Here is a 16,091-nt window from a genome sequence, read left to right on the forward strand (position 1 = left end):
TCCGAGGTTACTGAACGCAACACATGCCTGATCAAATGGGCTTTGGAGACGTATCCGCGAACTACTTCCGCCCAGAACAACAGAAAGAGCTGTTTGTGATCATGGCTAACCACGTGAATTAAAAACACTCAGCGAATTCTGCAACTAATAAAATTAATCAGACTGCTGTTGATGTGTGTGTGTGGATACTTTAGTAGTCGTGGCAGATTTAAAACAAGTTTACAACGCCTGCTGTCCACAGATTCAATAAAGAATATCAGGTTTGTCTTTTTTGTGCTAAATCGACAGCACCGATTTTCTTTATACAGTACAGTACACTGTACCGCTGTGGAAGAAAGTGTCTTTCTGCCACCTATCATACTCGAACGTATCGCGAGTAATATATGTATGCATGCATTTCAGGGTTCGCCATGAGACATACCAGTTTGGATAAGCTCATTGAACTGCAGAAAAATCCGGCCAATATAAGAAACCTTTGCATCTTGGCACATGTTGACCACGGTAAGTTTAGTCCTTGGCTTTTCCAAGTATTTTCATTTGTTTGACTGTAGAACCGATACAGGTGGTAAAACTGAATGTAATATGTGTGGGAGAGAGAGTTCTATCTAATATTCACACTCTTGTTTGCATACATCTACATACAGTGTATAATACATGGTCATTAGTATGTTTCCTTCTCAAAATAAAATACATTTTCAGTTAATAAGACATAAGGGGTCATGGTGGGTCAGCTGGTAAAGTTAACAGTTCTGAGGTCCCGGGCTCAATTCTGGCTCTGCCTCTGTGGGTTTTGCATGTACTCCCCGTGCCTGCATGGCTTTTCTCCGGGCACTCTGGTTTCTTCCCCCATCCCAAAAACATGGAACATTAATTGGACGCTCTAAATTTCCCTGAGGTGTGATTGTGAGTGTGGCTGTTTGTCTAAATGTGCCCTGCTATTGGCTGGCAACCAGTTCAGGGTGTAGCCCGCCTCCTGCCCATTGACAGCTGGGATAGGCTCCAGCACTCCCTGTGACCTTTGTGAGGATAAGTGGTGAAGAAAATGGATGGATGGATGGATGGATGGAAGACAGACAAGTGAATAAACTATTCTTTTTATCACGTTGAAAATAAGATAAGTAATACAAGAAATGGATTATCCTTTTTGTCATGTTTTAAACAAGATTACCAATTGTATTAATGAATGTCAAACTCACCACTTAGTCCACAACTAATTGGAAATTGTAGTTTTTTGATTAAAAAAATAACTACATGATGAGCTTGTTATAATATTGTATTTGTATCAAAAGGTTTAAATACTGTTTTCATTTATTCAGGCAAAACTACTCTTGCAGATTGCTTAGTAGCAAGCAACGGTATCATATCAAGTCGCCAGGTGGGAAAGGTAAGTTTTTTTCTGCATACATTCAGTATTTTTAAGATTACTGGTAATTTGTCATTCAGAACCCTGCCATTTGTAGGACAGCTTTAAAAAAAATAGTTTTGTGCCTTCCTTTTTTATCCTGTATATAACTACATTTTGTAACAATATAAAAAGTCATTATGATTTATTTTGCGTTTGAATGGCTGTCTCAATCTACAGTGACGAAAATAAGTATTTGAACACCCTGCTGTATTGCAAGTCATGGAGGGGTCGGAAATTTTCATCGTATGTGCATGTCCACTGTGAGAGAGATAATCTAAAAAGAAAAATCCAGGAATCACAATGAATTATTATTTTTGTTTTTATGATTTATTTGTGTGATACAGCTGCAAATAAGTATATGAACACCTGAGAAAACCATTGTTAAAATTTGGTACAGTAGCCTTTGTTTGCAATTACAGAGGTCAGACGTTTCCTGTCGTTGTTGACCAGGTTTGCACACACTGCAGGAGGGATTTTGGCCCACTCCTCCACACACATCTTCTCTAGATCAGACAGGGTTCTAGGCTGTCGCTGAGAAACACAGAGTTTCATCTCTCTCCAAAGATTTTTCTATTGGGTTTAGGTCTGGAGACTGGCTAAGCCACGCCAGAACCTTGATATGCTTCTTATGGAGCCACTCCTTGGTTTTCCTGACTGTGTGCTTCGGCTCATTGTCACGGCTCATTGACCCAGCCACGATCCATCTTCAATGCTCTGACTGAGGGAAAGAGATTATTCCCCAAAATCTCAGAATACATGGCTGCGGTCATCCTCTCCTTAATACAGTGCAGTCGTCCTGTCCCATGTGCAGAAAAACACCACCAAAGCATGATGCTACCAACCCCATGTTTCACAGTAGCGATGGGGTTCTTGGGATGGAACTCATCGTTCGTCTTCCTCCAAAGATAGTTAGTGGAATTATGATTCCTCTGTATTATCCAAATGGTGATTGGCAAACTTAAGACGGGCCTTGACGTGCTGGTTTAAGCAGGGGAACCTTCCATGCCATGCATGATTTCAAACCATGACGTCTTAGTGTATTACCAACATTCACCTTGGAAACGGTGGTCCCAGCTCTTTTCAGGTGATTAACCAAGTCCTGTCATGTAGTCCTGGGTTGATTCCTCAACTTTCTAAGAATCATTGAAACCCCACGAGGTGATATCTTGCATAGGGCTTCACTCCGATTGAGATTGACTGTCATGTTTAACTTCTTCTATTTTCTAATGATTGCTCCAACAGTGGACCTTTTTTTCACCAAGCTGTTTGGCAATTTCTCTGTAGTCCTTTCCAGTCGTGTGGAGTTGTACAATTTTGTCTTTGGTGTCTTTGGACAGCTCTTTGGTCTTGGCCATGTTACAAGTTTGAGTCTTACTGATTGTACGGTGAAAATTTCAGTTCCTCCATGATTTCTAAGTGGGAGAACTTGCAATATAGCAGGGTGTTCAAATACTTATTTTCTTCTCTGTAGTTCTGTAGGTTGAGGATAGATAAATTGTTAGTACTGTGTCACCTCGAAAAAACTGACCCTCATGTACTGTGTACTGGCTAAAAAGGGAGAATGCAGGCAGACAATGAGACAGAAATGAAATGAAGCCTATGAACTAAAACACAATGTGTGGAACAAGCCCAATTGACTTCATATTCATTATTGAAGTGATTTCCAACCTTTATAGAGCCAAGGCACATATTTTACAATTGAAAAATCCCACGGCACACCAACAAAAGTAAATGTCACCAAAAATGGATAATTACTCTATGTACTTCTTGCCATCTAATAGAAGGGGATTTTTTTTCTATATGTCATTGTGCCTCACTGGCATAAATAGATGAACAAAGATACATATAAAATGTTTTATTGAAAGGATCGGTGCTGGTCGGCGCTCAGGAGACAAAGACGACACTCAACAAAAGACCAACGTTCCCAAATGCTATTTAGCCTCAATAACTGGCATATTTATTTTGACCAAATGCAAGTTCTCAAAACACAGTTGACATTGCGTGAAATCAATCATATGAGCCCCTTACCTATGCCGAGAAGGTGGAGAGCCAATCACCCGGTAGAGGTCCCCTTATCAACCAGCTGGGCATCCATACGAAACCCGCAGCAGACTCTACCTGTTTGTACTCTGCATCTCTCTATTATACTTTTCAGTTGCGTGCGAGAGAAAGGACGGGTGGCCTACCCGTCCCACCTGGCGCCGCAACAATTGTAGCCAATTTACTATTGACACCTAAGTGTGTCCTTCAGGCTCTGAGAAACATCTTACGCAGCCGTAACTGTCAAGACATCCCACAACAATGTTCGTCTTTGGTATGGATGTGAACAAGATAGTGAAAAACAACTTATATGCGAAAAACAAGTGAGTGTATGCATGCAAACACTATAGTGAAACGGTCAAGACGTCTTGACCAGAAAAACAAGTGAGTGAAAAACAGGTGAGTGAAAAACAACTTATATAACCATGGTTGCACAATACATTTGGATATTCGACGGTTATGGGAAGCATCACTAATTAACACTCCTTTCACATACCCTATTGTTTCGACCCATATTCAGATGATATGCGATCACGGCCAAACCGCCTCCCCGTCTGATCCACTTCCGTGGCGGAGATGAGCCATCGCGGCCCAGTGCCGCGACAAGCAACCCGGCCGACAAGGCGCCATAAACAATTATCGCTGCCACCATCGGCGGTGTTTTTCATCACGGACGATGACCAACACTGTCGGCAATGGCGCACTCAGCCGCTTGCGATGATAACACCGTAAAGCGGCCCGGCTCGGCACTGTGATAAGCCACCTCGGCAGCGAAGATGAGCCTCCCCAACCAAAACCGTGACCGGCGGACGTGGCACCAAAGCCGGCGAAGGCTGCCGTGTCGTGCCTCGTGGACGAGCACGGCTTCGGCCAGGCTGGCTCATACATACTGACGCGGCGGCAACAGACTCCCAGAGAGTATGTATGAACTAGCTTGGCCGAAGCCGTGCTCGTCCACGAGGCACGATGCAGCATCCTCCACGGGTGAGCCCGACGCTGAAGCCGTCTGACGTGGACATCGACACATTTAGCACCCCTGTCATACGTACGCGGATCTTTTGTTACATTATGAAAGACGGATTACGTGGTCCGCCCCAAACTATTATTTTTTTTAGTAGCTCTATACACACCTACCTGTCACCTACCTGTCAACCTACGAAGCTCTCGTCCTTTGCACCCGTGCAATCCATTTTTCCCGACGAACCGGGTCTCTTGCAAACTTATGTAACTCCATCCTCCCGAGTGTTCAAGCAATGTCCAGCAATGGAATGAGCTGGCATTTTGGCTAACGCGAAGGAACAACAAGCTACCTTACCGGAGGTAAAACTAATAGAAACAAACGAGTCCACTTGAGGCCAGTCCTGCCACTTATGTCACTTCCTCCTTCTTGAAAACAAATCCATCGAGAGGCTTTTCATGGCTGGAGTTACAAAAGGCCACATACGTTAAAATCATGTTTTGTGGTGACAAGACTCATGGGTCCATGTCAGCTGCTGTTTTTTCATTAATAACATATTAAAAATCATGCATTTCATGACTGACCCTTTAACATCACAATTTTCTCATTAAATATATTTCCAAAGGTGCTGACATGAAAATTTCACCTGATTTTGGAAAGATTCCAAGTAATCCATACACACAAAGAAAGTGGAACAAATAAGATCAGAAAATAAGTTTTGTGTAATAATGTGAAATGATACAGAGGAAAAGTATTGAACACGGCAACTACCGTAGTAAAGTGGTGCCTTGGTTCTCGAACACAATCCATTCCAGAAGGCCGTCTGAAAACCGAAACGTTCAAAAACTGAAGTGCGTTTTCCCATTACAATGAATGGAAAATGAAATAATGCTTTCCAAACCTTAAAAAATTTCATTTGTATTTTAAACCTTTTTTTTTTTGTTTGTTTTTTTTTAGCTTTTCCTGATAATAAACTGCATGGTAGAAATACATACAGTATATAGTTTAAATACTTTATATAACTAAATCATTTAAGAAATATATTTATTTTTTGCTTAAAATGTATACTTTAGCAGTATAGTATGCTTGGCTGTGAGTGCATTGCTGTATCTGTAGCGACTCGGCCCCCAGCCTTGTTAACCATTTTTTATTAACAATGCAGAATAACTTTAAACAAGCAATAATGAGGCGGGGGGAGAAACAGACAAATTGTCTCTTATTTGCACAGAAAGTATGTATCATGTACACAAACATGAACTTGCAACTAGAGGTAGGGTTAATGGAGCAAAACAAAAAAACAATGCAAAACAACTGCTTCAAATGTCTTCGGTGAGGGTGACTCGCCCCTTTTTAACAAAGAAAGAATCTAATGTAGACTGTTTCTGCCGTCTTTTGAGCACCTTCCTGAAGTGGTTCATAACAACGTCATTGAAATTTTGCAGTGCTCTGCAATATTCTGCTTTGTTAGGGTGATAGAGTTCTACAAAATAATGTATATTGTTCCAGTTACTGTGATTTGATGGGCGCGATCGCGCCCACGCGCCATCGCACTCGCAAATCTGTCCAGTCGAGCACGAAAAATCACACGTGTAGAATTTATGAGTAGAAATGCACAGACATTCTCAGCGCACATGAAAAGCAATCCAGCGCAGTGAACCACAGCCCGACTTTTTTTTTTTTTTTTTTTCCAACACAGAAGCACATGGTCTCCTGATAGTTTACCTGACTCAGCGCCTCTTCGGTTCTTAAAGGGGTACACTCATAATTACAAACACCGGCCACCCACACGGTCTGGATAATGTAGAACAGAGACATGCTGCTCTCTCGATAATAATCGTAAAACTAAACAAAAAATACAAAGTGCTGTTGCTTTAATGAATGTCGGGGTATGTGAATAATCGAAAAAAAAGTGGCGAAACTGGATGAGAGTTTCTCTTTTTTGAGTAAAAAAGGTCTCGGCTGAAGCTAAAGTAGAATGTACAGGATGAGAAGCAGCAACATTTTTTTTACATGTGCGCAGCTGGCTACCCAGAGGTGCTGTGTGGGGCAGAGTTGTGAGGAATGCAAAGTTATCAATGTCCTTTTACCATCGTTCCTGTCATACTATGTTGCCTGTTTTGTATTTGTACATTTAGTATAAAAGTCCAGTTTTTATTTTCAGAGATACACCCATCAAGGAGGAAGTTTTTCATTGTTTTTAAGATTGTTGGGTGAAAGCAAAATGAAATGGCAGTACTTTGAGTGTATAAGCCTATCAACAACATATTGAGGGGGAAAAAAGAACTATGTACAGTCCAAGTTAGATTTGACAGTGTACCTAGTTGAAAATTTTGAATTAGGAACTGGAACTTTTTTTTTTTTTTCAATGCTTGAACTAGTTGGCATAGAAAATGAACTTTCTCCAAACTTATGCTGGATTATTTTACATAAGAATAAATATTGAAGGTTTAAAAAAGATCGCAATGTCATTTATTTTCCAATATCATGCAGCCCTAGTTTTCACTATGACCTGCTTTCTGATTCCGCATCATGCTCTGGTGTCCTGTCATTCTTCCAGCTAAGATATCTGGACAGCAGAGAGGATGAGCAGATCAGAGGAATTACCATGAAGTCCAGTGCCATCTCTCTTCATTACCAAGAGGGTAAGGTAGAGATTCACCATCACTCACCACTTTCAAACTCTGAAATTAAGATTCCATAGTATAATAGTCAGGGGTCATCCTGTTCAGGAATCTTGAGAAAACAGTTGCCAAATAGTTTTGACATATTAAGAACCCACTGTTTGAGTGTTTTGTTGACCTGCATTGTACTATTAAAACAGCGTGAGTGAACGTTATTAACCACCTCCTTCTTGTCACTGACCACTAGTACTTTGGAGGTATTGATAACCAAAACATAAATCTCCCACAAGCGCCACAAGCTCGGACTAGAGCTGTTTAGTCTTCATATGATTCCGTTGGTTATTCCATTAGCTTCATACATGCGCCATGTGTATCTTAATAATACAACGGAAGTTAACAAAACGTTTTTTTGCTTCATTAGTCCACACACGCTGGGGATGTTGACTTGTATTAATGCGCTGAACTGGCTTTTTTTTTTTTTTTTTTTTTTTTTTTTTCGGCAGGGGGTGTGTGGAAAAAAAAAAAGCGATGCATTGAAGCCGCAATAGGTGAAGCGCAATTTAGAGATGGACTAATGTACTGATGAAAGATTGTCAACTGTGTGGATGAGACAATGTGCAAAAGATTGAAATGGGTGGGACAAGGGAAGTTGCTGGGTGAGGCTTCAATGATGTGCAACCAATCAGCTCACGGGATAAAGTCACTCTTGTTTTCATTGATCGATGTTACACCGGGAGTCAATCACCTGCCTTGTATCAACATGTCCATCCACAATTTGCTATTCTGGCTGTAATTTTCTTTTTTGATTAATAAAAGCCGCAAAGCACTGAAACTGCAAGAAGTGAACAGTGAAGTAGAGAGGGAACAGTGTACAGCGGAACCGCAGAGTTTCAACATAAATGGTTCTTGTGAAGCGTTCAATGTCCAATTTGTTCAACCTCCATAAATTAGTTTAATTCGTTTCCAACCTCCGAATTGTAAATTCACATTGTAATTCCTATTTATGTAAAAACATGTCCACCCTGCATTTAACAATAAAAAAATACATAGACTTAACGCAACTTAAATGTGTATTATTTACCTTTTTGGTGGGGGTGCGATGGTATCGGAGAGACTAGTGAGGAAGGAGAAAGTATCGAAGTCAGCCTTCCATGATTTGACTGTAATTCTCCAGTAACTTCTCCATTTCATCTATTATCTGTGGCCTTTGCTTTGTAATGTTAGTCACTCCTTTGGCAACACTCGCTGCCTTTTATTGCATTTTTATTCTTTAAGATAGTTGAAATACGATGCTAGCAAGATCGTAACAAACACACACCCCATTTTCGTACTAAACGATTATGTATCTCCTTCCTTAGATCCACTGTGGTTCACTGAACTTTCCTTTTACTTAGCTCCTGGTAGTACCGCTGTCTTTCTTTGGGCCAATGGCAAAGAAAATACTCGGGGGAAGAAAAAAAAAAAACAACAATCTTTAGAAGCACTCGCAAATGCGTGCTCATAGTGTGAGCACATACATTCGCGTACTCTGAGCACGCACTGGTCTGAGGTGTGACTGTTGGACTCGAAGTGGGCAGCGGCTGGTCTCGGCACCGCCCCGTGTGTGTTCAGCATCATTCGGTTTAAGTCAGCTACCCGGTCAACATGGCTTCAACTTTGTCCGGGTCTTCGGATACCAGGAATTAGGTCCAAAACCACAGATTTTTTTGGTCAAACTCCGATTTGTATAACCACCGAGTCGTTCGAACACCGACATTCCACTTTCCCATTTGGTGAAAAGCAGCCCCACACCAGCATGTTCCTTCCCACCGAAGTTTACCGCTGGTACGGTGTTTTTAGTTTGATGTGCAGAGTGCAGTCTTGCATGGTGAGCCTGCATACAGATCATGGCAGATGAGTGCACTACTGGCTCGTTTCTCCTCCTCTGTCATAAATCTTGTAAGAAGCACCTGATTAAGGCAAAATTATACTTGTATGATTGGCTTTCCACTTTCTGTTCTGTCCTCAACTGTGCTCAGTGTAACGTCCAGAAGCTTCGATATGTGTCTGTAAGCAATACCATTGTTGTTTTTCAACAATTAGTTTGTGATGGTTTTGAGACACCTCTCTCCTCATACCCATCATGACATCATCTTCTCCTTGACTCACACCTTGGCAATGATACCTTTTTGTGGGCCATTAATTAGGACTGAACCACCTTGCGCAGTCCATCTTCACAGCCCCGCTGCACGACGTCTGCGCAGTTCTGTGTTACGTTCACACCAATCCACGTGCCCACACATACTGAGCTCGCTGTCGCAATCACATTGGACAATATCCACCGGAGCACTTTTAGAAATATATTTTGTGAGAAAATGGTAATGTGTTTCATACTTATTTCAGATCTACATTTATTTGTAGTGTGCCGCCACATATATATTATGTGAACAAAACTTTTTCACTGTACTGTATGCACAGATAAAATACACTAAAACTGTAATTTGCACATTTAAGTCTCACAATGATTGCGACTTTACTCTAATTACCTGTTTTTCCCTTCAGGGGGTCAAGATTACTTATTGAATTTGATTGACTCTCCGGGGCATGTTGACTTCTCTTCCGAAGTTTCCACTGCTGTCCGGCTGTGTGATGGTGCCGTTGTTGTTGTTGATGCTGTGGAGGGAGTATGTCCCCAGGTATGTTTTGTGGTATCTTCCAGTTTCCCTCCTCACCTTTTTACTCTAGACTAGTGATCCACTGTAACTTTGCCTGAAAATTGCCCAGTAGTGCATTCGCAATCTCGGACTGAAATTCTTAACCAATATAAAAGTACCAAAATAATGTCTCATGCGTAACATGTCACATGTTGAACACTGACGGCTGTGGTGCCCACGTGAGCACACCTCAATGTAAAGAATTATTTACTATTAACAAGCAATGCCCGCGATCTGATGTCCAGTTGTAATGAATACAGGGAGTCCTCGGTCTATGATTGAGATCCGTTCCGACAGTAGCGACTTAACTCAAATTTTGACTTAAGTCTGATTTCACCGTTAAAGTCAAAATTTACAATGACCGCTGGGATTGGCTTCAGCATTCCTGCAACCCTCGTGAGGATAAGTGGCTCAGAAAATGGGTGGGTATGGGTAATTCGTATAAAAAACTAAAATACATTAAAGTCAAATGTATAAGATGCTTCACTTACTATATCAGGGAAGGGAGGCTGGGATGGTGAAGAATGAAGGGAGGCTGCGCTCAGCTGTTGCTAAAGAAGTAAATGCAGGTAGGCATTCCCAGCAATAAATTCCTCTTCGGCATCCTCTCCTTTCTGCTCTTAGTTTCAAAGTTAAGAAACTACGCCATGCCTTTTCCCTTAATGAACATGAGGCTGATATTAAGCCTACGTTGAATCGGATCATCGATTGAGAACATAAGTAATCTTTCCATCTCGGTAACGATCGCAGAACGCTGCTTCGTTTTTTTTTTCTTCATAAAAAAAGTTGTCGGTGATTATCCCTCATTAGGGTGAAACCCTTCAGGTGCGCTAAAATACAGGCTTTGTCCTTAATAATAATCGCCACAGTCACCCAACTAAAACCCAAGTCTTGGTTTGTCATGTCCGTTGGTGTTAATCCTTTCTCTGTTGTGTGTGTGTTTTTTTTTTTTTAATAATGTTGAGCTTCGTTTTTGCAGTCATTGCTTTTCTTCGGCTGGACCAGCATTGCTTTTTAAAAAAAAAAAAAACAGCTTTCTTCTTTTGGGCAATAATGTGTAAAAAGGTGGGAAAAGGGCAAATAAATAAATATATATAGCATGCACGGAGCACTGTAAATAGTAACCAGGAAGTGTTGTGTGCTCAGAGCCAACAAAGTGATTGTAATAGCGAGTCGGTGCTCCATGCTATTACTACTCCCGCCATTGAGCATACAAAACAAAAATAACTATGTTCACCCGTTTGAGCCAGAATGCACAGGCGGAAGTCGATTTGTCAGAAGGAGCGTGTTGTTGATGATAACAATAACAGTACCATTATATGAACCGCGGAGATTTTATGCTTTTGTGAGGATTTGGTTTCAATGTAGAGATGATACAAGCAGGCGTGGCCAGACTTTTTTTTTTCCTTCCCCAAATTGTACTTTTCAAGCACTCCGGTTCTCGCCTTCAACCAGCGGTGGTGGGTGGGGGGTTGCATGTACTCATCGCCATAAATAGTAACCAGGAAGTGGTATGTGGTTACATGTATATTAGGGTGAATCTGGTCCCCCTTGATTTTGAAAACTTGAGTGTTTTGAACTGAACTTTTTTTCTAGCGTGAGGCTCGATAAAAGTACAATGGTGAAATTCGGATTAAATATTTCAATGTTTAGGGATTCCTCATCGCAATGGAAATCTCAACATTGCATCAGTCAAATTGACTGATAATTGGACTGCAAGCAATAAAATATCTGTAATTTCATAAAAAAATAGCCAAAAGGAAAGATTAAAATGTATTCGTAAAATATTCATTCAAATGAACATCCATCATTCAAAACATACATCCTGAAATGTACCTACAGAACGCTGCAATAGTAAAATTAGTTTGTTTGCAGTCTACAAATACAAATACCAATTTTCAATTTCGGTTTTCATTTTCTTCCGTTGGTTTGTACAGCCTTCCTGTCATTTTCCACAATTTGCAAAATATTTTGGTAGTTTTTTTCTATTTTAGCGGATTTTACAAATTCGGCAGCTAGTTTTACACCTCTCTTGGCGCGGTCGTTAGTCACCCTCAGGTTTCGGATGACAGATTGATGTTTTCAGTAGTTTTCCATTGACTGCAATTGTTCAGGATCTTCATGAAGAAAATCAGTGTCTATATCAAATAATTCAAAGAATTTCCACGAATCGCATGAACACAAATCTTTCAACTTTGTATGTTCAGAGTCAAAACGGGGGAAAATTGGTTTCCCGTAACCAGTCCTGTGCCGACTCTCGTTATGTGGTTTCTTTGGTAATGAGATAATTGTTTCCGCTATTTCACATTTCTCTGTTTTGTCCAGACTGTCACTCAAGAGACTGAGCGGAATCATTTCTGGCACCAAGTACCAGTAGTGATTCATGAACCCCTTCAAAACAGCTTTAGCTCTCACTGGATCAATATTCAGAAATTTTGTCAAATTTTTAGCCCATTGTAAATCATTGATCGGCGCTTCCGAGCTAATTTGACACATGAACCACAACGGCACATAAATGTGCGTCACAAAAGTCACAAATCTTGCTCCTTTATCCATGACAGACTTTGATAAGAGTCTATCCTTCAAATCGGCGACAGAATTTCTTAAAAGAATCATTTTGATTGCATACAAAACTTTTGCCATCCAGTGAGCTTTGTGTGTCGCACCGGATTTCTGAAAGTTGGATGTATTGTCCTCTCCTAGGTAAACTAAAACTAAGTCTAGCAGGGGTAGTCTCTTCACGGTAACTAGTTCACAGCAGCCGCGTTAGGGTCACCAGTGCCTGTCTTGATGGTTGTCAGAAGTTTAATTACATGATGTACGAGAAATATTGTTCCTCATTGCCGTTGAAACTAATTTCAGTGCTTTCAGTACATCAAATGGCACTTATCTTCAGTCTTCTATGGGGAAGTCTAGTCGATGTTGATGGAGTGAATTCGTCTGAATCATCTGTTTCGGATGACTCGTCCGGGTCTTTGACCAGTTCCTTATTAACTTCTGTCTCAAGCTGTCGTTGCCGTTCTCTCTCAATGCGCATGGTGTTTTGTTTGATACGCTCCGCGACTTTCTTCTCGGTTGTGGCCAAGTTTGAATCAATGCCTCCCATCATGTTCGTCCTGATCTCCATCATATTTTTCATGAACAGGCAGTCTTCTTAATTCGGAATACGATCGAAGACATCACGTGGCCAGAATGGAAACATCTCCTCCAACCCGGATTTGAAATCTTCGATGCGTTTAAGCGGTCTTCCTGACAATCGTCGATCTTTCGGAATTTTCATCAGCTCTTGCATATCAGCGTATAAAGATTCAACCTTCTCCGACATCTTGTTTTCCTGAACTGTTGGTATCCTCACTTTCTGGTAAAAAATCACGACTTCCTGAACGACAGATTTTGCTGCTTCCCTGTGATAGGCTTGGCAACGTCTTGTCTTTGGAATTCCTCTTTTGCAGCAATGAATGACAGAAGAATCTGTTTTCTGGAAGGAAGTTTGGCTCCTTTCATGGCTTTATCATCCGCGGTTGGGACAGTCCCAAGCAAAAAATATCGCAGGTCTTTCTGTTTCGCAGCAGCCATGTTGACAGTTCAATGACTTCGCGTTAACTGAGAGGTAAGCACCAACTAGGGCTGAGAGGTCAACCTGCTCAAGGATTTCATGAGTGCTTCTGAACGTTCCAGGGAATGTCCTGACGTTCTCGACGGCGCTTGACGATAGCTTGGAATTTTTTTTCCGGAAAATGGCCGCATTGCTGATCGACTATTCTTTACCAAAATCAGACTAATTTCGAAAAATTCGATCTCCATGAGGAAACCCTAAACACGATTCGATTTCGTTCAAATTTGAAACGCAGCTCTTACATTATGAACCTCACCTCCAGAAAAAAGTTTAATTTTGAAAAATGTCGGGGGACCAGATTCACCCTAACATATATAGCCATCCATCCATTTTCTTCGCCACACAATACTCGCAGGAATGCTGGAGCCTATCCCAGCTGTCAACAGGCAGGAGGCAAGTTTACACACACGCAGACACAGGGAGAACATGCAAACTCCACACACGGAGGTCCGGGATTGAACAGCTGCACCTCATAACATAAGTTGTTGCTTTGCCGTAGCAGCACGAGAGGCTATTAACTAGTAATGACTAAATGGGTGTAAATTTCCCCGCTGATGAATGACCCTCAACTGTGACAACCACAGCTGTATCCTGTCAGGTTGACCCCACAGGAGGTTAAAGAAGGACACATTTGAGTGCGTTTTCTCAGTTTTGCTGCAGAACAAATCGGCATCTTGGCTTAGCCAGAACGAATGGTCTGTAATGCTAAGCACCGGAGACGTCGGGGGTGCAGTCAAGGATGTTTCTTCCGTGTTTGGCTCTGAAAGCTGGCACGTATCCAGATTTTGCTTGGATTTCAAATATGTTCTTGACTTTCAATTTTTATCTTCAATTAATGTCCAAAATATATGTAATAATACTATTACTTCACATTGGAGGGTTTATTGTACATATGAATTTTGAGGAGAGTCTTCCTTTAAGTAATTCACTTGTTTATTTATTTATGTGGTCCAACTGCAATATTTTTCAAGTTTTCGGTCGTGGAAATTAAATGAAAATATTTCTAGAATTTAAATACCATGATAAAATTGCTAAAGAAGTGTAAGAACTGTTTAAAACTTATGCGATGAACAACTCCAATTGAGCAGAACAAGTACAGTGGCGCTAGAGCCGACTTAAAAGAGGGGTATCAGAGTGGCCAAGGCGGCCTACAAAAGAAATATCGAGGAGTGCTTTGTAGAAAACTCGAAAAAATGTGGGAGGGATTACAACACATCACAAACTCCAACAACAAGAAAAAGATGTGTGCTGGAAACCTAGACACCTCGCTGGTAGAGAAACTAAACCATTCCTTTGCCCGTTTTGAGATCGACACCTCAAACCCAGGCTCATCACAACCACCTCCCATCAGCAGCACACTGACGCTTCAAGAATATGAAGTGAGAGGTGTGCTCAGGACCGTAAATACCAGGAAGGCTACTGGCCCAGACGGAGTGCCAGGGGAGGTACTGAAGCGACTCCACTTCCTGAGAGTGCTCAGGAAGAATAACTTGGAAGCTAAGCTGCTGCAGGCCTCCTACAGAACCACCGTGGAGAGCATCTTCACATACTGCATCACAGTGTGGCATGCTGGATGCACAGCAGTGGACAGGAAAGCGCTGCAAAGAGTGCTCAACAGTGCCCAGAAGATCACTGGCTGCTCTCTGCCCTACACAGAGGACATTGCCAACTCCGGCTATGACAGCACAACCACTAATATTGTAAAGGACTCTTTACATCCTGGTCATCACCTATTGAACCTGCTGCTCTCTGGCAGGTGTTACAGGTCCCACAAAACAAGGACAACCAGATTCAAGGACAGCTTTTTCCACAAAGCCGTCAACTCCTTCAACTCAAACCATTGAAATAACAGTACTGTAATGGAATACTATGCAACGGCATTTTTGTGCATTTATTTATTCATTTATTTTAGCAGTAACTGTGCCTTGATATTTTATTTTATTTTTATTTCTTTTTTTTTTTTTTTTTTACCCAAGATGTTCTTCGATTTTTATTCTATTTTATTGCACCTTGCCTCTTGTGGAGAAGCACTCATCATTTCGTTGTATGCACAGCATATAAGGACATTAAAGGCTTTTGATTGATTGATTGATTGAACTCTTTTAAAAATATTTAAGAAAAGAAAACTACACTCATGCTATTAATGGAAATTCAGGTTTAATCAAGGCTTGTTTTGCTTCCTTTTCCTGTTTGAAAAATGTGTTTTGTTTGCGTGTTTCATGATAGACCCAGGTCGTGCTGCGACAGGCATGGTTGGAGAACATCAGGCCTGTTCTGGTTATTAATAAAGTAGACAGACTTATAATGGAGCTGAAGCTTACCCCTCAGGAGGCTTACACCCACTTGCAAAAGATCATGGAACAGGTGAAGATCTACCAATTGTTGAACACAAACTCTGGTAGCCTTCAGACACATTTCAAATATGGTACTCTGATGTTCTAATGTGTTTTCTTCAAGGTGAATGCAGTGACAGGAACCTTGTTCACGTCCAGAGTGATGGAGGAACAAGCAGAGAAAACAAAAGATGAAAAAGGGAGTGGGACACTGCCTGAAGATCAAGTGTATGATTGGAGTGCAGGGCTAGATGAAGCTGATGACTCTAATCTCTACTTCTCTCCCGACCAAGGAAATCTGATTTTTGCGAGTGCTATTGATGGATGGGGCTTTAGGTAAGGCTTTCCCCTTTTCAAAAATTCTTCTGTATATTTGGATTTGCCATTACCTCATATTCTTTATTTATACTGTGTAAAAGTCGGCA

At 41.2% G+C, this 16,091-nt stretch overlaps 1 protein-coding gene across 5 annotated transcripts in view; it reads left to right on the plus strand.

Moving 5' to 3' along the window:
* Window positions 1-16,091, plus strand: part of efl1 (elongation factor like GTPase 1) — a 75,987-nt gene that overhangs the window by 789 nt on the left and 59,107 nt on the right. For 4 of the 5 annotated variants that reach the window (XM_061815561.1, XM_061815563.1, XM_061815565.1 and 1 more), the window contains 6 exons: window positions 403-501; window positions 1,317-1,384; window positions 6,961-7,045; window positions 9,566-9,699; window positions 15,560-15,697; window positions 15,791-16,002. In XM_061815561.1, coding sequence (XP_061671545.1) covers window positions 403-501; window positions 1,317-1,384; window positions 6,961-7,045; window positions 9,566-9,699; window positions 15,560-15,697; window positions 15,791-16,002 — 736 coding nt within the window. Of the gene's footprint in view, window positions 1-65; window positions 261-402; window positions 502-1,316; window positions 1,385-6,960; window positions 7,046-9,565; window positions 9,700-15,559; window positions 15,698-15,790; window positions 16,003-16,091 lie in introns of those variants that run through there. The other variant, XM_061815562.1, reaches the window with a different exon arrangement.

Source organism: Syngnathoides biaculeatus, chromosome 3, assembly GCF_019802595.1.
Source record: "Syngnathoides biaculeatus isolate LvHL_M chromosome 3, ASM1980259v1, whole genome shotgun sequence".
Lineage (NCBI taxonomy): Eukaryota > Metazoa > Chordata > Actinopteri > Syngnathiformes > Syngnathidae > Syngnathoides > Syngnathoides biaculeatus.